Raw genomic sequence first — 23,459 nt, forward strand, 5'->3', positions numbered from 1 at the left:
AAACTCCAGAAACTCATAGCCTCGATGCCCAGATGTGTTCAAACTGTTTTGAAAAGAAGAGGAGATGCTACACCATGGTAAACATGCCCCCGTCCCAACTATTTTGAGACCTGTAGCAGGCATCAAATTTGAAATGAGCTCATTTTGTGCATAAAATTGTAAAATTTCTCAGTTTAAACATTTGTTTTGTTATCTATGTTCTATTGTGAATAAAATATTGGCTCATGTGATTTGAAATTCTTTTAGCTTTCATTTTATTCAAATTTAAAAAAACGTCCCAACATTTCTGGAATTTGGGTTGTAATAATTTACAGAGTGGCTGTCATAACTTGTTTCATAAAACATTTATTTTAACACACATTAAATAATTAAGACATCACTAACAGGTAAAATAAAATATGAGTATAGTCTAATATTTTGCAAAATGCTCTTCACTCTTCACGCGTAACATACCGAAAGACCACGAATGCGTGTGCTGTTACACCCCTACCAACCATGGGGGGAACGATGGATTGATTGATTGGATGTCTGATTTTTTTTTTCTCTAGCATGTAACTGTGGTACTCGTCTGTGTGAGCCTGTGACGGGTGAGTGCATCTGTCCTCCACGGACCCGGCAGCCGGACTGTGTCACCTGTGAACCCCAGACGTTTGGCTGCCATCCTCTGGTGGGGTGTGAGATGTGCAACTGCTCCAGGCCTGGAGTGGCTTCACTGGAAATCGGCTGTGACACACACGATGGCCAGTGCAGGTACAGTACAGCAGGACACGCATGTGTATAAATTAGGGCTGTCAATCGATTAAAATATTTAATCACGATTAATCACATGATTGTCATGAGTTAACTCATGATTAATCGCAATTTAATCGCACATTTTTATTTGTCCTAAATGTACCTTAAATTAATACTTTTCAAGTTTTTAATACTCTAATCAACATGGGCATGGACATTTATGGATGCTTTATGCAAATGTCTGTTTATTATTATTGCAACCATAGTCAACATAGAGCATGAAGACTAGACTTTCAAGGTCATAGATGTTTTTCAAAGAACTTGTTCATGTCTATTAGACACATGAAAAAAGAAATTCCAGGTTTCAATTACTTCTCTTTCTTTGTACTGAGCAATTTACTTACACAAACTTGTTTACATTTTTGCACACAGGGCAGCTCACTTCTTCTGAAAATGCAAAATGTACATTTATTATTTATTATTACATTTGTTTGCCTCTCTGTGCCCACATAGGCCTACTGTATTTTGATGCAGCTAAATTCTCAATAAAACTGTTTTCATTGGTATATTTGACTGTTTCTGTTGTTAGACAACAGAATGAATGTGAAATAGTGACTGAAACGTGACCCATTAAGACTAGGCTACATAACCAGCTCTCCTTTCAAATACACAAATAAAATCAAATACACATAAGATAATGACAATAGCTGTGCTGTGATTTCAGCTATGCTTGCATGTAAAATTAGAGAAGCAACATAATATCTGTGTTTAACTGAAAGCGCTGCTCCTCTCCGCCGCTCGCTGAACAATGCAGATGCACAGAGAGAGAGAGGTGTGTGCGTGTGCTGGGACAGCAAGACCTCGTGCTCGCGCGGCAGCACCGGCGAGTCTCAGAAACTAAACAAGGTTTGGACAAACCCTAAAGATTTGTCGCTGGGTGCTTTTTTTGAAGGGGGGGGGGGTCACTAAAGGGGTCTGCAAAGCCGCTAAGTTGGCAACACTGTGCATCTCCATTTGTCCAACTACGGGCTAGGCCTCGGGTCAAACATAAAATCAGCGCTGCGTAAAAATTTGTGCCGTTAAAATTAATTTGCATTAACGCGTTATTCTTTTATTTTTTTTTATTTTTTTAAGGGGGCAATTAAGCACTTTTTTTCAATGGTGTCTCAAGGATATAATATATGCGACCTTATAATTTACCTCACTCCTGTGACAGTTCTTCTGACATCTGTTAACTGCACCTTTATATCACAATATATTTGAATTAGCTTCATTATCTGTATTTCTTTTTAGCTTTAATCTATATTTATTTATGTTTTAGTCATTTTAGTACTTAAACTTTTTTTTATTTCAGTTAGTTTCCAAGGCAACTTTTCTAATAAAGTTGTGAATCTAATATTTATATATTTTTTATTTCAGCTTTAATTTAATTTACTTTAAGATTAAAAATAAGAATTTTAAAAAACATTTTGTTAAAGTAGTTTTAGTTAATAACTCTGTTCTCTATCATCTGTAGCTTTCTTTTGTCAAATTGTCCAGGGGGATCTTAGAGCTTAAAACGAATCCTGTACATGTTCTTTTCATTTATAGTCAGCATGGCAAACCGTTTTAACCATAACCATAGTGAACAATTAAACTTAGGGGAAAATGTGCTTCTTTTTATATATATAAAAATAATGGTCCAATGGAAAATAGAAGCATTGTTATTTTGTTCTTTTGATTGTGGGGGGAATTATGCTGTTAAATTCTTGAAATTTGTGAGACTAAACGTGTCTGCTGTTTGAAGTCAAGTCGTTTGGATTGGAATGGAGTTAATGGAGTGTTGGCCTTTTACAACTGACCTTTTACGCCTGAGCCAATCTTTTTTCTGTGAAGCACTGCCTGAAGGACTGATATTATTAACCAATGTCTCTGGTTATGACAATACTGTCTATATAAGGATTAAGTGCAGGAATTCCAGAGGTATTTATTTTTAGGAGATTTTATTTCAGTCTATTGGCCTCACCATCCCCTCATTAGGCATTGTTTAAAATTCACAGGGAGGCGGGATTTGAGCTGCTGTGACTGTGATGTGCACAATCTCACCAGCATCTCTGCACTTAGAGAGGATGTCATAAATTATAACTGTTCATGCATCATCCATTGAGGTCACGTTCATTAACTATAACTGGATAAATTAACAATAACTATTGCAGTTTGCTTAGGTATAGTTGGAAAGAATGCATTAGGTCCAAGAAAAAAGGGTTGTTTTGCTTTTTGAACATTGTCACATTTCTTAACCACATTCCCTCTTTCACATGAAAGCGTGTTGGTTTTGTCCAGACATGACAGGAACACTGCTACAATACATACATATATAGTTTGTGTTATTTGCATCATGCTAAAGCACATTACTCCCTCCTCAGGTGCAGGAACAACATTGTTGGCCGTCAGTGTGACAGGTGTACCCCAGGTTTTTATGGATACCCCAACTGCAGACCATGTGACTGCAGTGAGGCTGGAACTGAGAAAGATGTCTGTGATTCTATCACCGGACGCTGCTTATGCAAGGTGCCCCTCTCATATATTATATGTGAATATACAGTAATGTTATAATATAACGTTCAGGAATCTCCCTCATCTGCTATATCAGTGATGTGTCTGCTCTCTCTCAGGAAAATGTGGAAGGCTCTCGCTGTGACCAGTGCAAACTGGGAACGTTCCATTTGGACCCCACGAATGCTAAAGGCTGCACCAAGTGCTTCTGCTTTGGAGCCACTGACCGCTGCCACAGCTCTGACAAACGGAGGAGTGAGGTACTCTGCTGAAGATAAAGAGATTTTGTTTAATAAATAAAGAAATCATTCACCTTTATACATGCGCATATACATTACTGTTCAAAATTTGGGGATGGTAAGATTTTTTAATGTTTTTTCATTCTCAAGTTGAAAATTAAAATTCTGTCATTAATTACTCACCCTTATGTTGCTCCAAACCTGTAAGACCTTCGTTCATCTTCCGAACACAAATGAAGATATTTTTGATGAAATCCGAGAGCTTTCTGAAACTGCATAGACAGCAACACAACTTGCGTTCAAAGCCCAGAAAGGTAGTAAGGACATCATTAAAATAGTCACACAAAAAGTATCCATATGAAAAGTTTTCATAATATTACAGTTGAACCACTAATGTCACATGGATGGACTATTTTAACGATGGCTTTGAACGTGGTAGTTGTGTTGCTGTCTATGCAGTTTCAGAAAGCTCTCGGATTTCATCAAAAATATCTTCATTTGTGTTCGGAAGATGAACGAAGGTCTTACAGGTTTGGAGCAACATAAGGGTGAGTAAATAATGACAGAATTTTCAGTTTCAACTTTCTCTTTAATGTATTATTAAGACCCTCATATTACAAATCTTTCACTGAACGAATCTATTGAATCCTTCAGAGCAGTTACAAAATCAACATCTGACTTGCTTGAACTGCAGGTTATCATTCTTTTTAGTGAACATTTGTGTACTGGATGTCTGAAAATTAATTCAGTTTAATAACCGACTGCTGTAACATTTAACTGATGTCTCTGCTTTGATCTGGCCACCTCTACAGATCATGGACATGGCTGGCTGGGTGCTAATGAGAAGTGACAGACAGGAAGTTCCCATGTCCACGTATCTCGATCAAGATCTGGTGGAGGCTGATCTGAGTGACGTACCCGACGTCTCACAGGACCTCCACTGGCACGCTCCTCACGCTTACCTCAGCGATAAAGTGAGTCCACAACAATCTGTGATATTCACAATTTCAAACGTGTCACTCAACCAGAGTCGTGAATAGCATTTCTGTGCTCTGATCTTCTACACCTAGACTTTATATCCTATATGAGTCTTATTATGACAACATGGCAGCTGCTGTGACATATGTTTCTGCCGAGCTTATGGGTTAGCCGGTGGTCAGACAGTAAGGAGCCAGACAGACAGCTGAACTGAATCTCCATCAGATAACTCACATTAATGCTACAGAAACATGAGACAAACAATCTGATAACTCATGCACACCTTGTTTAGGCTGGTGCTAAATTTTGTTGATGAGCATCAGATTAAACGCAAGCTTAGTGCAGTCTTGTGTTGCTTGAGAAATCTTGTCTTAAGCTGATTTTGTGTTTTCTATGTGTACGTGTAGGTGTCATCCTACGGAGGCTATTTGCGGTACCGCTTGCATACGCAGACCATGAGAGGGGATGCTTTTCTGATAGTTGAGACCACACGGCCTGACGTTATACTCAAGGTACTAGAGCAAAGAGTCTCCTTCTGTCAAGTTTACCAGGAGTTTTTACTTGAGGCCTCACTGAAAGTCTTTGTGTGCAGGGGAATCAGATGACTCTGGTGTACATGGAAAGAGAGTATTCCTCCCCCGAAGACCCTCATGAGGGCATCGTTCACTTGGTGGAGGTGAAGAATTTATTGCCAAAAAAAAATGTCTTTACAAAATAATTCTTCAAATACACAGTTGTTGCAATTCAAGTCTCCTCTTTGTTGCAGGAGAGTTTCAGGCACGCTCAGACAGGGAACTCTGTGTCCCGTGAGGAGCTGATGATGGTGTTGGTGGCGCTGGAGTCCCTGCAGATCAGAGCGCTGCACTCTCAGTCTGCCCAGTCTGTGTCGCTGCGTGCTGCTGTGCTGGAGGAGGCCGACAACCTGCCCTCTGGTCGCCATGCAAACAATGTTGAAATTTGTCTCTGCCCGGGAAACTATCTAGGAGACTCCTGTCAGGTAGTGTGCTTTAACAAGAACAATGATTTTATGAAATCAATTTTCTATACTATCATTTAATGCCTCTTTTCTTTAGAGCTTCTGTGTGAATTTTAATAAATAAACCAATTTGTCAGCTTATTAAAGCTGGAATAAAATATCGTTGCTGGAAAAGTTCTGTATTGATGCTGTATTGTAGGAGTTTGAACATTACTGGTTTAAACACAAAAGTTATTGGTCACATTTTATTTTAAGGTCCTGTTCTCACTATTAACTAACTATTAACTACGACTCAATAAATCCCTAGTTACTGCTTATTAATAGTTAGTAAGGTTGTTGTTAAGTTTAAGTATTGGGTAGGATTAACAATGTAGAATATTGTATTAATGTTTATTTTGCATCTTTCGGGGCATTTTGTTTTAATGTAGTATTTTATAGTATTTATTTTAACATTATTTATTTTATAAATATTCAATACAAGGTTTTAACACAATTAAAATGCTCATTTTAGATGTTATATATTTTTTGTTTTATATTTCAATTGTGTTTTTATACAATTCTAAATTATAAAAAGATGTTACTAGACAAAACTAGCTACATTTAACACGCTTGGCTATTTACCTAATTTTTCTCTCTCAAGTGCTTTTATTGTTTTTAAAAAAAGTACCCCGTGTGTGGCAAATTGTGCTATAAATTACATTTTGGAAATGGTATATGAATACTAGCAATTCTCATACAAGATTATATTTGGTATTTTTTATTTATTACATTTTATTACCCATCAAATCAGAAATACAGATTAATGGAAAACAAGGCATTATTAAAAGAATATTGTGGAATTGTTCAAATGATATTGTTAAAATGTTCATTCCTTCATCTCCTTCACTCAGAAATGTGCTCCAGGCAACTACAGAGACACTAAAGGGCTGTTCCTCGGGAAGTGTGTCCCTTGTAACTGTAACGGTCATTCTGATGAGTGTCTGGATGGCTCTGGCATATGTGTAGTAAGTCCATCTCACTAAGTCGTATATAACTCACATAACAGACTTAAACATGGGCAATATATTGCTATTTCAGATTCCACTGGGTGTAGTAAAATGCCAAACGTCATGGAAAACAAAATCGTAAATCTAATTAAGGTTTAAGATCCTTGGCAAGACCTCTCAAAGTTCCAAGAATGGATGTTGGAACACAACTTGGAGATTCAGTTAGAGTGTTTTCTGAAAGTTGAACTCTTCATACGCAGAACTGCCGCCACAATACCGCTGGAAATCATTGTGAGCAGTGCCTGGGCGGTTTTCATGGGAACAACACTGTTGATGGTCACGCGGTGTCCTGCTCCAGCTGCCCCTGCCCGCTGCAAGTGGCTTCAAACAAGTCAGTTTGTCTTATTTCATCATCTGTACCACTAATTTACTATTTCCTGATTTGCTTGAAATGTAATGTGCCAGTTTATTTTGTCTTCCTGGTTTCTTTTCTGGTTTTGCTTTTACTCCCAGTAAGAGCTGATTTCAGTACTGGATATCCCAGCATGCCTCATTCTCAAATTAAAGGATGTCACCTGTTTGATCTTGTTATCAGTTTTGCCATTCGCTGTGTGGAGAAGCCCAATCATATGCAGTGTCTATGTAGGCCTGGCTATGCTGGATCCAAGTGTGAGAGGTACAGTTATGAAGCTTATTGTTATTGTTATTTAATCATTAATAATTTTTAGATTTGTATTTATTTATTATGATTTGCCATAATAATAAATAAAAATGTAATTAAATAATTAAAATGTATCAATTATCATTTTATTAGTCCTGTCAAACGATTAATCGCATCCAAAATAAAAGTTTTTGTTTGCATAATATATGCAGGGCTTAAAGTTCTCCAGCACCATGTCTGCGTGTGGCGTTTGGCTGCGTAAAATAAAAGTCCTACATTTTAAAAAACTTGCTGAAATCACGTTCATGAGTTCGCCTACCAATGGTATGAGAGGAACACAGCTTTCACTCTCAACCAAACTAACATTACTAGCCATCAGAAGTTTTTGCTCTTATAAACACGAGACGCGCATTATAGCAGAGGAATGGAAAAGCTGCGAGGCGCAATGGTCAATGATATCTATCTAGCGCCATATTTACATAGAAAAGCTATTTAAAAAAGCTGCAGAGCTTTGTAAACAGCTCAAAGTAATCACGTCATCTCCATAAGAACTATATTATTGCCTGAACAAATTTACCGGTCATTTTTAAAAGGATATTAATTTATCAGTAAAGACTGTATGTGTGAAAGGGGCTAAACTCTTCCTCTGCATATGTGGTGAGTTTACGTTCATCTCACATTATTTTATATATAAATATAGTCATATTAAAGCCTGTTTTTCAGTTCATAATTTTCCAAGTGTATGACACAGCTTTCTTTCTTCAGGTCAGTTATATATTTATGAAAAAAAAATCTGTTTGAATAAAGCAGTAACTTTGCCATAGTATCCTTTCAAATGTTAAAGTTGCCACAGTCATTGCGTTCTTTTCTTGTGCAGCACTTTATTTGTACCATTTTGTTTTATTAGTTTACTTATCAGGTAGTTTCAAGGAAAATCATTTTCTTTTTTGTTGTTGTTGTTTGTTCGCCAAATAACCCTGTGTATGTGTCAACCCCCCAACCCTCGGAAAAAAGTTCAGGCTCAATTGTTTTTGCTTTAACCCTTGTATATGTGTGTGTTCTGTGTATATTTATTATGTATATATAAATACACACACATACAGTATATATTTATATTAATATAATTTATTATAATAAATAAATATATTAAATATATATAACATATTTTTCTGAAATACATATAAGCATGTGTCACGCACTGGAGTAGACACACATAAATCACAATGTAGACCCGACAAAGACAGAACGCACAGACTGGGGCTTAAATACATGGGGTAATGAGGACAATTAACACGACACACCTGAATCGCATGAATACAATCAAACAAGGGAGAAACTGGGTCATGGAGCACATGGGGAGGGAAAACACAACAAAACAGGTCCTTAATCCTGAAATATACCCCACTCCCGGAAAGGTGCATCCTCGCGCCATAGATACATCAGAGGGAGGGACAGGTGGGAACTTGGGGTTGGCAGACAGAGTTCTTGGTGGAGACGATGGAGGGAGGAGCCAGGGAGGACACAGGAGGGGCTTGCAGCAGGAGGAGCTAAGCAGGACCTAGGCCACAGCCATAACGATGACCCACAGTGGAGCTGACGGAGGGAGGAGCCATGGTGGAAGAAGGACTGATGACTCCAGGGGTCGACCGACGGTGGCGGAGCAGGTGGTGGTGGAGCCTGAGGCGCAGAGCCGATGAGCCAGGGTGACGAAGAGGATCCGGAGGACCACGGCGGAACAGGTTGCTCAGGCGACCAAGGGAGAGGTGGGGATACGGAAGGCCGCGGTGGAGCCGGCGCGACAGAGGACCGAGGATGAGCCGAAGGGAAGGAGGAGCCTGACAGAGCTGGAAGGATGAGGCGCAGGGGACTGATGGGCCATGGCAGAGAGGAGGGAGCTAGGAGCCATGGTGGAGCCGGTGGGTCGACGGGCCGAGGCGGAGCCTGGGACTCAGAGGCTGGAGGCGGAGGCAAGGGATTCTCCAGCCACGCCGAGGATGGAGACTGGCAGACCCGCGGTGCTCGCACTGAACAGATGGTGGGCTGAGAGTGAGTATAGGGGCTGCCAGATGACAGCGGTGGAGGAGGCAGGAGCAGGAGGGTGGGTGGCCATTTTTGAGCCTCTGGGCTCTCAGGGCTGCAAACAGGAACTTGGGAACGGACACGAGCCCTCTCGGGGCTTGACTCGGTAATGGGAGCCCTCTCTGGGCCTAATTCAGGAACAGGAGCCCTCTCTGCACCGATCTTGGGAACAGAGTCTCTTACTTGGCTGGACAGGGAAACAGGACTGACAGAGGGCTCCGACGAAGGAGGGAGGAGAGGGGGCAGGTCAGCATATAATTACGAGTCGGGATCCCCTTCTGCGTTCCACAGTCCCAGTTCCTCAAAAAGCTCACCCTCAGCCATGGTGCAGGGGGCGGAGCTCCTCTCTGTGCTCTCGCTGTCCACAGTATTCTCCCTCATGGCAGGCTTTGTAGCCAGCTCTTGCACCTGGTCTGACATCATCAGCAGCTTCGGCTCCGCGATGATCCTCAGCTCTGTCGCTCCATGTGGCGATGGCTCGTTGGTCGCGGTGGGCTTGGGCTCTCTGTTATTGGTGGGCTTGGGCTTTAGCTCCGTGCAGCGAGGTGATTGTGGTCTGGGCTCTGGGTCCAGAGTGGAACTGGCAAGATCTTCCTTGAAACTATCTGTTTCTCGCCAGTATCCACTCCACAAAGGCGGCGAAATCCGCTCGAGGGCCATTTTCAGACGACGGCGCTCTACATGCAGGGTTCAGGCTGACGTCATAGAATGCACAGAGCGAGTTGTCCGGGTAGCTGGTAAGATGGGCGATTTCCAGAAACAGTCTGGTATGGCCCTCGAGCGACCTCTCCCCCTGCTCCAGCAGGAGGAGGAGATATCCCGGATGGGAGAAGGGGTCGAAGGGATCCATAGGGAAATTATTAATAAATAATTAAATTATTGAATTACTAAATAAATAATTAAATGTTTAATTTGGATAAAAGCGTCTGCTAAATGATTAAATGTAATTACTGTCAATTGGAAAATTATATATATATATATATATATATATATATATATATATATATATATATATATATATATATATATATATATATATATATATATATATATATATATATATATATATATATATGAAAATTACCCCTTTTTTTTTTTTTTTTACCTAATACAGATGTGCACCCGGACACTATGGAAACCCAATGGTGATTGGCAGCACATGCCAGCCGTGTAACTGCAATGGAAACTCAGACCCCAACATGTTGTTCAGCGACTGCCACCCTTTGACGGGCGAGTGTCAGAGCTGCATGCACAACTCTGCCGGGCCACACTGTGAGATCTGCGCCCCGGGTTTCTACGGAGATGCCATCACTGCCAAGAACTGCACTCGTAAGACACATTTGGAGAAAATTTAATTTATCCAATCTGGATGGTATTTCCTGTTTTAAGAGAGTTCTCATGATTGCCTTATTTCCCACCTGTATTACCCAGGATGCAACTGTTCTCCTTGTGGCACTGAACGTTGTGACCCTCACACGGGGCAGTGTCACTGTAAGCCTGGTGTGGTGGGAGCCCACTGTGACCGCTGTGAGGTATGTCTGTTTTGTCTTGCTCTATTGTTTCGTCTCAGAGGTTGATGGTAATGTTTTATTTTGTTTAGTATGGGGCATTTGGCTTTGATACCTGCACTGGTTGCCATACGTGTGATTGTGATGCAGCAGCGGCATTGGTTCAGCCTTGTGACCCTGTTAACGGCACATGTGCCTGTCAGCCTGGGGTTAATGGACCGAACTGCCGCCAGTGTGCTCCAGGTTACTGGGGCTACAGCCCTAATGGCTGCAAGAGTGAGTCAAACACACATAAGCACACTGCAGGAATATGGAATATGAAACATTTTCAGTTGAATTTATTTTGATGTATTTGTGTGTGATCTGTAGAGTGTGAGTGTAGAGGAGGCCGCTGTGACCCTCGCACAGGAGAGTGTCATTGTGCAGCAGGTATGACAGGGAAGCAGTGTGACACGTGTCTTAATAAATACAGCGTCCCTGTGCTTCATGGAGCAGATGTGCACTGTCAGCGTGAGTACTGCTTAACTGCACAACGCAATTCATTCAGATATAAACAAAAATAATGTTCAAAAACATTACATTTTACCAACACCAAATTTTTGAATGGTAATGTATATACACTCACTCAATAACTAAAGGATTAATTATAGTCAATAATTAATTCCCTCACTCATTAATTCATTCATTCACTCTGTCAATACAAAGGTAAAGTGAACAATATGTTTTGTGGGTTGCAGTTCATTTCATACATCAGATGATGATGTTGTGCTTTGTTTTTAGCCTGTGACAGCTGTGTGATAGTGCTTCTGGAGGATCTGGACAAGGTAAACGAACATTATCAGTCCATCGCCCATCAGCTGAGCAGCCTCAATGCCAGCTCAGTCGCCTGGGCTCAACTAAACCGGCTCAATGCATCCATTCTGGACATTGCTGTGAGTCTCTCTCTCTCTCTCTCTCTCTCACACACACAAACACTCTCTGACTCTCTATTAGGACTTTTAGATTTTACTATTTGCCTCACTTTAACTTTTAGTTATGTAGTATTATAAGTATAACTATCTTTATGCTCCAGAATGCCATAAATAACTACAACAGCACTCTGGACAAGAGCAGGAACCAGGCCAGTATGCTGGAGGGAGAGCTGCAAATCATTGACTTGGATATTAAAGAGTTAGAGGAGAAGGTATGAGAATATATCATCAGATGAACTCGGTCTGATTAAAAATCAATTTTGTGCTGTTTTCAAACCATCATTGTGTAAAAAGGACCATTTGACCATAATTTGCTTTTGTGTGTCTGTGTTTTAGGCCTTAGTCACACAAAAGAAAGGCGATGCTTTAGAGGACAACACTAACTCCACACACACTAGAGCACAAGACCTGCTTGGATTCATCAAAGGCATCATGGGAGATGTCCAAGGTACAAGTGTGATAAAGAAGTATCTTATTACATTTACCCATTTACGCACATTCAACTGACAACATTTCTGCATCTGCTCAGATATTATACTGCAGGTGAACCGGACAGCACAAAACGGGACCAAGGTAATCGATGAGAAGGAACTGGCTCAAAATATAGCAGAGGTGGAGTCCATGCTCAGAGACATGCGCTTCAGGGGCTTCAGCATCCAGAAGAAACTAGCAGAAAATGAGCTGGACCAGGCCAACAAATGTAAGTGACAGGACTGACCAAGTTACCAACCTCAGGCTTTTTCATTTTATTCTGTAACAGCATGGGACTGTCATGCATGTAACTGATCATTTTATAACCTTTCTAAGCTTATAACCCTATATAAATTAGTGCTGTCAATCGATTAAAAAATTAACTAATTAATCACAATTTTTTTCTGAAATTAATCACGATTAATCCCACCTAACATTAACATTTTTTTAAATACTTTTACATTGCAATAATTTAACATTCAATCTTCAAATTAATGTAGAAACAACATAAAGACAGTATATTTTTAATATTTGTATAATGGCATCTTTTAACACTTATAACAATCTTCACATAAACCCATTATAATAAATGTCATATTTACCTGTGCCCTTCAGCAAGTAGGAAATATACAGAAATTAAATACATTTATGAAACGCTAAATTCTAAATTAAATATAGATGAATCCTCAAAGCTGCAAAAAAATTTATTTCCTCTTTTTTTCTTTTGGTCTATGATTACCCGACATCACAGCGGCTAGTTATTAGGTTTTTTGTCTGCTGTCCCTTTAAGAGCTGCCGCTGCTGAACATCACTCTGATCTGACACGCATCTCTTTACCTATTCTGACCCACTTCAGGTCTTAAAGTCTCGGATGAGTTGAATTGGGTGTGTTTGATGAGGGAGACAGTGCTGTACTCCTCCAGGACAGTTTGGGAAACCACTGCGTTTCAGAGACATGTTCTTAAACGTGACTCAATAAAATAAATACATTCATGCACAGTTTTTAGGCAGCTTTAATCGCCTTTTTGGTAACTTCGTGACTTAACTGACAACATAACTACGACATTGCTTACTCGTTGTTTCTTTCGCGATTTGATATGAACTGATACAGGCTACAGCGCATTTGTGCGTGCAATTGAAGAGCTACCGTTTCCGCACTCGTTTGACTCGCTCCTGGAGCTGAAGAGAAGTTGGAGAACGCGTCTGAAAAGTCTCCTGTTTGATGTGGTCATAAAGACATTCTGTGTTTAAATAAATGATTGTTCTTGTCACGAAAAAAGAGACAGAAGCAGCAGTTGTGTAAACCGCCCCGCGTTAACGGTGTGAAATATTTTTAACGCGTTAAACTGAAAAAATTAATCGCCTGCGTTAACGCGCTAATTTTGACAGCACTAATATAAATACTTGATTTTGGATTGGGAAAAGTTAGATTGAAGCCTTTATACTGTACTCCATATATTGTAAAAGTATTTTTAATGCATTATCTTTGCTTTGTAATGCACATTATAATGCATTATATGATATAACCCCAGTTATAATACATTATACTAAAAGGAACACCAATCTAGAACAAATACAAATAAAAAGCCAGCACTTTTGTATTGCCATTTAAAAGTGCTACGTTTGTTTTAAGATTCTAGACCTTGTCTTTCACAGTTGTTTTTCTCTCTGTAGTGGTAGATCGTGTGACAAATGAGATTGCAAACCGGACACTAAATAATGAGGCTGTGGCAGAGAACATCAGAAACAAATTGAACCAGTTCAATCAGCAGCTGATGGACCTGAGAGACGCTACGAATGAGGCCGTCAAAAACACCGCAAACGCCGTAGAGGCCAACAATATTAATGAGAAACGCATGGAGGAGTTGCAGGTATTTATATAAACACATGCACCATACACAGAATTGGGAAAAATATCAATTTAAGTATTAGAATTTGAGTTCAGTTGGCCACACATCAAAGGAAGTTGAATTGGGAATTGCAATATGAATAAATGAATTTTTCTGTTGTGTTTTTCTAGAACATAGTAAATAACCTGCTGAAGAAGCAGAAGGAGGTGGAGAACCAGCTTCAGATGGCAGAGGATGATGTGACGCAGGTCAACGACCTCCTCTCCATGCTCCAGGACTCCAAAGAGGTACACATTCATATGTATGCAGAATCAAATATAGCGTTTCTGTGTATTATAAATGAACCTCATTGAGCTTATTCTTGGACTCAAGCATGTTGTGCCATCTCTATCAGGACTATGAGCGTCTGGCTGCTCAGTTGGATGGAGCGCGGCAGCCTCTAGCTGAGAAGGTACAGAAATATGCTCCGTCCGCCAGTAAAATTCCCCTGGTGGAGGCTGCAGAGAAACACGCTGAAATGCTGGACCAGCTCGCCAATAATCTTTCCAGGTGTGTGACTATTTTGTTGTGGTCAACTTATATTGGTTTTTAATGAGCAATTCTGATGCTAGATGCTAGCAGGGTGACTGATGTATCCCAGTGTACATAATTAAAGGGCTGTACATAAGGAATCCACAAACTAGCTGAACTGAACAAAGATTTTACACAATATTTATGTGATTATTGGACACAATAAAATGCAATTAGCAAAGCAATTATATATGGTTAACACATTTCATATACTATGATAATTCAAAAGTGCTTTACACAAACATGATAAAAACAAAGAAAAGTAAAGGCAATTTTAAAATAACATGCAAATAGCCATGGAAAGAAAAAAAGAAAGATTAATTTGGAAGTTGAAAAACTGAAAAAAGCAAAGCATTTATTATCGATTGACAGGTAAATTTTGCTGCTATGTCTGTTACTCAGCCAAGAAGAAACAGTTATTGACTGATACGATAATCTTAAAATTCCTGAAAATTAATCAATATGTCAGCTTGGCTATATTAGTGCACATTCTCGTACTCTCTATTATGACCTCCTCTAATATGATGAATGTTTATATGTAAAATTGTGGCCTTGCATTTGTTGTTGTGCAGTCTAATATCTGGCTCCAATCAAGACGGCTTCATACAGCGTGCTCTGAACGCATCTCGCGCATACACTGACATTATAAACAGCGTGCTGGAAGCAGAGACTGCAGCTAAGAAAGCCAATGAAGCTGCTACTGAGGCTCTGGAGGTACAGTCAATGCATTCACATCAATGCATCTTAATGGCTTTGGAAACATGAGTAAGTGACACAAGTTTATTGATCTAGAACATAAAGGACAAAGACCTGCCCCAACAAGCTGCTGCACTGAAGAATCAGAGTAATGAGCTTGTGAGAGAAGCAGAGGACCTGAATAACAGCAGTCAAAGTAAGAACAGCAACTCATGCTTCTTTCAAGGTAGGCCTATATCTTTGTTGTTGTGAACCTCGGTGTAATACAGGCCATTACTATATCTTTGTCAGGTCTAAAGCCACGTGTGGACTCAATACAGAAAAGTTTGCAGGATGCTGAAAAGAAGAAAGAGAAGATGCTCCAAGACCTAAAGAACATTCGGAATAGCCTCAATGCCAGTCGAGGTCAGAGCTCAAAGTCCTTAGTCTTCATTGTATTCAATGAGATCTAACTAATAGCTAGCAAACTTGCATATAAATACACTACCGTTTAAAAGTTTGGGGTTGGTACAATTTTTTTTATGTTTTGAAAAGAAGAATGATGAAAAATCATTTATTTATACAGTAAAAAATAATAATATAATTTTAAATAACTTTTCTATTTTAATGTTTTCAAATGTAATTGTCTTATTAAATGTAATCAAATGTAATTGTCTTATTGTAATTGTAATTGTCTTATTAACTCTTCTTATTAATATTAATGTTTAAATTGATTAAAATTATTAATGTAACAGTTGCAGCGCTTAACATTTTTGTAGAGATTTAAATAGATTTTTTTTCAGGATGCATAGAAATTTCAAAATAACAATTTATTTGAAATAGAAATCTTTTGCTACCATATAAATGCATTTACTGTCACTTTTTATCAAGTTAATGCATCCTTGCTGAATGAAAGTATTTTACTTTAAAAAAAAATGACTGCCTGCAAACTTTTAAACACTGCTATTATAAATGCTGTCTGTCAAGCTTAATTGAATAAAAACCATGACCTAAACACTGTCATTCAAATGTGTTGAAATGATGCAGAAGACATAGCGAATGACATCGCCGCAGCTAAGAGTGCAGTGGAGCAGGCTAACAACACGGTGGCTAATGTTAGCAACACGGTGGCTCCAATTCAGAAGCAGCTGGAGGAATGGCAGAAGCAGTACGGAGACTCTAACGCCACCAGCGACGATATCAACAAAGCCCTCAATGATGCCAGTACCTCAGGTGCGTGTGAGGAAGCTCTCCTGAGTGAGCATGAGTGATCTTGAATTGCCTTTCACATCAAGTCCAATGTGCTTCTGTGTTCCTGCAGTGGTGGCGCTGAGCGACACTCTTCCTCAGCTGATGAAGAAGTTGGATCTTCTGCAGAACACCTCATTTCAGCCGTCCAACATCTCCGACAGCATCCAGAGAATCCGCCAGCTCATTGAACAGGCTCGCAATGCTGCCAACAAGGTACAGCTCTTCAGAAGTCTCAAAGTATCCCCAGTGATGCAGGCAGTGACTCGACTGTCTGTTCTTCAGGTGACCGTGTCAATGCAGTTTAATGGTAACTCAGGAGTACAAGTGAGGACGCCCAGTAATGTGGCCGACCTGGCAGCCTATTCATCGCTACACATGTACATCAAGCTACCACGTACCACACGTACACTACGCCAAACTGACACCACCAAACCCCAATTTGTCCTCTACCTTGGAAACAAGGATGTAAGCCAAGCTCCTCAGCCTAACAGTGATTTGTACTTTTATGATATGTTGTATGTCATGTATTATATTAAGCTGTTTTGAGTTGTGCATGATTAATTATATTAGTGCACATTCTTGTACTCTCTATTATGACCTCCTCTAATATGATTAATGTATTTTTATATGTAAAATTGTGGCCTTGCATTTGTTGTTGTGCAGTCTAATTTCTGGCTCCGATCAAGACGTGTGAATATAAACCCGTGTCTGTGCTGTATGTGTATTGTAGTCCAAAAAAGATTATATGGCAATGACACTGGAAGAATCAAAGCTGCGCTGGTACTTCAATGTGGGAGAAGATACAGCACAGGTGCTAATGACTGAGGACGTCAATAAGGATTACTTCAACAAAATTGTCCTGGAGAGGTAGGAAACGTGCACTCCATCATTACCGACATTTATCTGTTGAGCTTAGATTTCACTAAAATTATATTCTAGCTGTATTTACTCTGTATTTGTGTATTCTTTGTGTGCAGGACTCTACAATATGGTCAGATGGCAATGTCCACAGACACAGAAGAAACAAAAATAGTTAAACAGAGCATGGCGGCAAGAGAAGGAAAAGGCCTGCTTAATTTACCAGCTGACGAGACTGTGTTTTTTGTTGGATCTTATCCCAGCACATTCACTGTGAGTAAAGCAAAACCCATATCTATGGAGCAGGATAAAATAAACACTTAGGAGTGGGCACTTTTGACTTGAGCCAATAAGCAAACACCCTACTAACCACCTAGACCACCCTAACAACAATGTATTCAGCAAGGATGTATTAAATACATCAAAAGTGCTAGTAAAGATGTTTTATAATTACAAATATTTGCTATTGTAAATAAATTCTTTCTATTCATTAAAGAATCCTGAAAAAAAATGTATCATGGTTTCCATGATGTTGATTTTTAAAAACACTAATAATTTAATAAGTCACATATAGCACATTATACAAACAGACTGTTTCAAAGCAGATACACAGTAATAAATAGAAAAGTAATGTTGTACAATTCCTTATTTGTAAAACTAATTCAGCTTCAGCTGTAAAGCAGCTCTACAGAAGCCAATAGTGTGACTATTCAGCTCGAGTCAGTTCAGTGGTGATTCAATTCAGTTCAATAGCATTGTCAGTGTTGTGAAGTTCATCAATTATGAAACAAATACGATTAAATTAAAGCAGGTTTACAGTGGTAAATAGTGTCATTATCCAGCTCGATTCAGTTCAAGTTTTGTTTTCATCCGAAGGTGTCAGTGCAGTCATATCAATAATATTACTCAATTTTAATTGTCTTTCAAACCCCACCGAGCAAGCCAAAGGTGACCAAAACTCAACTGGTATAGAATTGTATTGATTATCTGCGACAACATTCAAATAATTATCAGCTATTTTTTGTCATCCATTTCAATACATTTGAATATTTCACAATTTCTTTCTCTCTCTCTCTCTCTCTCAAACACACACAGCCTCCAGTAGATCTGAACATGACATCTCCTAACTTCTTCAAGGGCTGCCTGGAGTTATTAAGTCTAAATGAAGAACTAATCAGCCTCTATAACTTCCAGCAAACCTTCCAAATGAACAGCGCAACTGACCTCCCTTGTTCACGGTCAGAGAGGTTTCATTTATTATTTATTAAATCATATAATCGGTGTTAACCCCTTAGCGAGAGTACATTCCTTGTAAAATCGCTTCATGTGTTTAAACAGGAAGAGGCCAGCAAATACGCCCGAGTGGGGAGTTGACGGAGTGTATTTTGATGGTTCGGGCTATGTTGAGGTTTTGTTCGAAACTCTGAAGGATGACCGTGTGTTTGAGCAGCATGTCAAACTCATCTCACAAAATGGCATTCTCATGTTGTTCCAAAGAGAGGTGGGACGTGGACCGCAAAACTTAGGATTTGGGATTGTTTGACGCATGTTATCATGTGTTAATGTCTTTCTTTTCCCTTCTCAGGATAAGTTTGTGTGCGTAGCTGTGCAAGGAGGTCTTCTGAAAGTCCTCCATAACCTTGATGGACCGTTGTCCAGCTTAAATGACACACAACAAGAGTCAAAGATTAAAATCAGTAATGCGCAGGCGAAATTTGTGAGTAAAACCCTCTATTTATTCCAGTATTTTCCTGCCTGTCTGCTCATCTCTGTACGTTTTATTTATTTTAATGTTTTCTGTTTGTTGTTTTAAGTTGGACGTTATCTTTCAACTTTCGAAAAATGAAATGCTAGTAAGGCTAGATCGTCAGAAGGTCTACACGCTTTCCAACAAAGGGCTCAACTTCACAGGACGATATTTCCTGGGTGGAGTGCCACATGATCAGATGCCCGAGAGGTGACCATGCAGATATTTCCACAGAGAAGTCAGATCCACTTGTACACAGGCTGGTGATCCTCGCTGTGTAATGAACTGTCTGTGCATGTCATTACAGTTTAAAGAGTGTGTTTGGGAAGCGCAGCTCCATAAAAGGCTGCCTCAGGACCATTAAGGCCATGAGAAGCTTCGTTCAAATGAAGACCATGAAGAGTGCAGGGATCAGCTATGGCTGTCCAGATGACCTGCTGGTGAGCATCATCATACTTGTTTCAGTAGGGTTGGGAATCTACATTCAGTTCTGCTCATGTTTCTGGAACATCTGTGTTCTTTTGCAATGAGGGAACATACTTGCATTCACTCAGTTAATTGTAAAAAATAACAAAGCCTCCAAAATCTGCGGTGTGAATTAACCAGTCCTCCAGTCCAGCCAATATACAGAGATGGTCCTCACAGCAGAACACACGATCCATGGGGCGTGGTTGTATCCAGATCCAACTCTTCCCACCTTACATATCCCTAAACCCACCCATCTCCACCCCTAAACCTACCAATCTTCACCCCCTAGATGTGGATCCAATCTTGCCCCCTGGATCTTGTGTTCTGCAGTGAGGGGCTACTGAATATACAGGTGCTTTTGAGTTTATTTTGTTGGCTGTTAAACACTTTCTAACTGCTGTTGGTCCAAAATTATGATTCAGAAGTTGGGTTTGACCACCTACTTTGATGTAAACATAATTAGTCCATCACATATTTTGGTAACACATTAGATTAGTAAACACACGTTTACTATTAATTAAGAGTTTTTCCTCCCAATTGCTGCTTATTCATAGTAAGGTAGTTGTTGTAGTACCGGTTATGTTAAGGTATTGGGTAAGGGGTCTAGAAAATGGTCATGCAGAATAAGGCATTAAAATGTGCTTTAAGTACTAATAAACAGCCAATATTATGCTAGTAATATGCATGCCAATAAGCAACTAGTTAGTAACTAATAGTGTTCCCTAATAATCTAAAGTAGTACCCATATTTTATATTTAAATGCACCCATCAACACAGATGTCCGAATTTTTGCAAACACTACACCAAATTTATTTTCAACGAGTAACATCTGTTTAATTATACCGAATCGTAGGAATATTATTTTGGCCAAGTCGATATTACATGATTAGACACTTTGATAAAATATGTAACAAAGCAAAGGATCATTTTTAAATGGTTAATTTTTACAGCAAGTGATCTTTTTTAGAATTGTTATTACTGTAAAAATGCTAAAATGCAATTACAAAGTGTTCAGATCACTGTGTTAACTGTTTTGAGAACAGTGACTTGAGTTTGGAGAAACGTGTCAAATTGATTGAGGAAAAACTGTAAGACACGTGTTCATGTGTGTTTGTGTTGTGTGTCAGTTTACTCGTGAGGCTCATTTCACTGGTGAAGGTTACCTGGGCTTGAAAATGGACGATGTACTGAATCCAGACAACTTCTATGCTGGCATCGGCTTCAGAACTGATCAGCAAAACGGCCTCATGTTTTACCGCCAAGGCCAGGTACAAATTACAGTTTGACATATCAAATAATTGTTTGAGTATAGAACGTACAATGTCAATTTTATGTCAAATTTTTGTTTGTTTTCATCCCCTCAGAGTGACAGATGTCAGGTGGTATTAGACAGAGGCCATGTAGTAGTAAGTACTGAAAAAAATGGAGTCAGGTCTCAGAAGACATACAATGATGACAACAGTCACTATGTTGCGTTTTACCGCATCGGAGATGGGTATGCCACTCTGTTTAATATTAATATACAATAAAAAAAAAATTGTGTGCAGGGTTGTGACTATTTCTGCCTTTGTTTAGGTTACTTGTTTATATAGATGATGTTCTTGAGAAGCAAGGAATAAATGTCAGTGCGGCTGAAAGTAGGACGGCTCTGCAATCTGACATTTCTTATGTGGGTGGCACACCTGAGACAGACGGCCTCACCAACCTCACCGGCTGCGTCAGTAACTTCTTCATGAAGAGGTGTGTGTTAAAAATAGATTCATGGAGCAAAATGCTAATGAATGATCGAATAAATCTTATACCTGAATGCTTTGAAGCTGTATGAAAGCTACGATTAGATCAGCTTTTATCATTTCTACATTGTGTTCTTAGAAATAATGAACCCCAGACTGTAGAAGATATGAAAAAAGCTCAAGAGGGACACAAATACGCATTCGTTTGCCCCTCCTCTTCAGTCCCACTGGAAATACTGGATTCACCACGGCGAAAGAATCCAAAGGTACTATTTTTAAAAATGTAGAAATTGTATTTTATTTGATTTTATTAAAACATACAATTAAAAATGGAAAATAATTGTATAACAACACATTAATATTTATTTTATTTTAAATATTTTATTGATTTAATATTATTTTATTTTGCTAGTATGAAATCATTTTCCGTTGACACATAAACAGTTTCTTTTTAATTAAATATTATTATCTTAATAATAGATAATCGTATTATTTTAATAAGCACACATGAAATATGCATCTGTTTTAGTCCGGGTGATATGTGAAAATAATGTTCACTTTTTCATAAAAGCATGAAACTTGGTATATTTACATAGTTTGTGGCCCTAAACATTATCAGAAATGGAGCCATCGCAAAAACACCTCGTGGTTGCCATGGCGACCATTTTACTTTCCGCTACAACCAAATGATGTATTTTGTGTCATATCTCCTAAACCAAACATAATAACACAGAAAAGGTGATGTCAACTATGTTTTGATGGTCAAGGATTACAATGATACCATATACAGCAGCATAAACTGTTCAGGTGAAGAGTTAATGGTGAAATCAGCAATGTAAGAAGGAAATAACAGTATCTGAACATCACAGCATTTACAAAAGTCCATATTATGGCTATTAATTTTTTATTCTTTGATAATTAACTAATATTTTTTTCAATAATACATGAAAAGATTGTTTTCAATAATACTATCATATATTTCAGAGACAGCCCTATAAAAAAATTATAATTTCAGGTAAGTGTATTTTTCCTTACCTCTCAGGCAGAGTCAGGTAGGTGGTAGTATATTTCCAATACATTCTTGTTCTCTCTCAACAATGCTCTAACATCACACACAGACGGCAGCGCAATCAGGTGAACAGTTAATGGTTAATTTAGTGACTTTATGATAAGGATTGCAATGAAATCTCAGAAAATGCAGAATGACATTTCAGACATATTTCATGTAAACTTAATTTACAATCACTCTTTGGGGCCAGAGTTGTCTATTATGTTGTCCACAAGGGGGAAGCCAGAGTCCTGCATGCGGGCGGGTACACGCAGGTGAATTGCTAATATTTGATGTAACGGGTGGAATAATATTTATGTGTATGGTGTGGTGCGGGTGCGGGCCGGACGGTGACAATCATGGGCGGGTTGCGGGTCCAATAACCAAGACTTGGTCCAGTACACGCTGAGCAATGTAGCCAATCGCACTGCCACTGATTGACAGCTGTAGTGATTATATTAAAGGGAGCGCTCTTTGCTTGCTTTCTGTATTTAATCTATTCACAATTTGAATAAAAGTTTTAATAAATAATTTTTTTCTACATCATGTAGGAGATTTAATGCAGGTGCGGTTCAGGTCCCAGTTTTTATGTCAAATGGGTCGGGTATAGGATTAAATTAGTGTTGCTGTCAGATAACGTGTCGGGTGTTCTGTTAATTACTGCAAGTGTTGGATAATCATTTCACCAGCAGGAAAGGTGAACGAAAATACCTCTCTCTGATGTTACCACAAGACATCACTTACTTACAGATCTCAGGCTTCTGGAGGGGATGTGGATTCATAAGAGTGAGGAGGAAGTAGGAGGGTGCTGAGCCTGTGGCTGTTCTGTACGCAAACATCAATGTCTTGAACTTGATGCGAGCTGCAACCGGTAGCCAGTCCGGGGAGATAAAGAGAGGTGTGACATGGGCCCTTTTGGGCTCATGGAAGACCAGTCGTGCCACTGCATTCTGAAACATTTGTCGAGATTTGTTTGCGCTTGATGGAAGTCCAGCTAGAAGAGCACTGCAATAGTCCAGCCTAGAAATGACAAGGGCCTGGGCAAGAAGTTGTTCAGCATGCTCTGCACAACATCAGGAGGATCAGGCCTTTCCAAACAATGCAAACATGATCGAGCTCTTTA

At 39.3% G+C, this 23,459-nt stretch overlaps 1 protein-coding gene across 3 annotated transcripts in view; it reads left to right on the top strand.

The window, feature by feature from the left end:
- Positions 1-23,459, top strand: part of LOC306860840 (laminin subunit alpha-5-like) — a 90,661-nt gene that overhangs the window by 60,452 nt on the left and 6,750 nt on the right. For 2 of the 3 annotated variants that reach the window (XM_079402792.1, XM_079402793.1), the window contains 38 exons: positions 549-750; positions 3,138-3,282; positions 3,387-3,527; positions 4,319-4,480; positions 4,892-4,996; positions 5,077-5,160; positions 5,251-5,481; positions 6,351-6,464; positions 6,707-6,837; positions 7,042-7,122; positions 10,301-10,515; positions 10,618-10,718; positions 10,787-10,970; positions 11,064-11,204; positions 11,475-11,626; positions 11,767-11,877; positions 12,002-12,113; positions 12,195-12,365; positions 13,811-14,007; positions 14,157-14,273; positions 14,381-14,535; positions 15,129-15,270; positions 15,349-15,448; positions 15,544-15,657; positions 16,279-16,464; positions 16,553-16,695; positions 16,765-16,947; positions 17,213-17,349; positions 17,460-17,613; positions 18,436-18,578; positions 18,679-18,841; positions 18,926-19,057; positions 19,155-19,297; positions 19,395-19,527; positions 20,683-20,823; positions 20,920-21,050; positions 21,131-21,295; positions 21,428-21,554. In XM_079402792.1, coding sequence (XP_079258918.1) covers positions 549-750; positions 3,138-3,282; positions 3,387-3,527; positions 4,319-4,480; positions 4,892-4,996; positions 5,077-5,160; positions 5,251-5,481; positions 6,351-6,464; positions 6,707-6,837; positions 7,042-7,122; positions 10,301-10,515; positions 10,618-10,718; positions 10,787-10,970; positions 11,064-11,204; positions 11,475-11,626; positions 11,767-11,877; positions 12,002-12,113; positions 12,195-12,365; positions 13,811-14,007; positions 14,157-14,273; positions 14,381-14,535; positions 15,129-15,270; positions 15,349-15,448; positions 15,544-15,657; positions 16,279-16,464; positions 16,553-16,695; positions 16,765-16,947; positions 17,213-17,349; positions 17,460-17,613; positions 18,436-18,578; positions 18,679-18,841; positions 18,926-19,057; positions 19,155-19,297; positions 19,395-19,527; positions 20,683-20,823; positions 20,920-21,050; positions 21,131-21,295; positions 21,428-21,554 — 5,489 coding nt within the window. Of the gene's footprint in view, positions 1-548; positions 751-3,137; positions 3,283-3,386; positions 3,528-4,318; positions 4,481-4,891; positions 4,997-5,076; positions 5,161-5,250; positions 5,482-6,350; positions 6,465-6,706; positions 6,838-7,041; positions 7,123-10,300; positions 10,516-10,617; positions 10,719-10,786; positions 10,971-11,063; positions 11,205-11,474; positions 11,627-11,766; positions 11,878-12,001; positions 12,114-12,194; positions 12,366-13,810; positions 14,008-14,156; positions 14,274-14,380; positions 14,536-15,128; positions 15,271-15,348; positions 15,449-15,543; positions 15,658-16,278; positions 16,465-16,552; positions 16,696-16,764; positions 16,948-17,212; positions 17,350-17,459; positions 17,614-18,435; positions 18,579-18,678; positions 18,842-18,925; positions 19,058-19,154; positions 19,298-19,394; positions 19,528-20,682; positions 20,824-20,919; positions 21,051-21,130; positions 21,296-21,427; positions 21,555-23,459 lie in introns of those variants that run through there. The other variant, XR_013783418.1, reaches the window with a different exon arrangement.

The sequence above is a fragment of the Barbus barbus genome, assembly GCF_936440315.1.
Source record: "Barbus barbus genome assembly, chromosome: 41".
Taxonomy (NCBI): domain Eukaryota; kingdom Metazoa; phylum Chordata; class Actinopteri; order Cypriniformes; family Cyprinidae; genus Barbus; species Barbus barbus.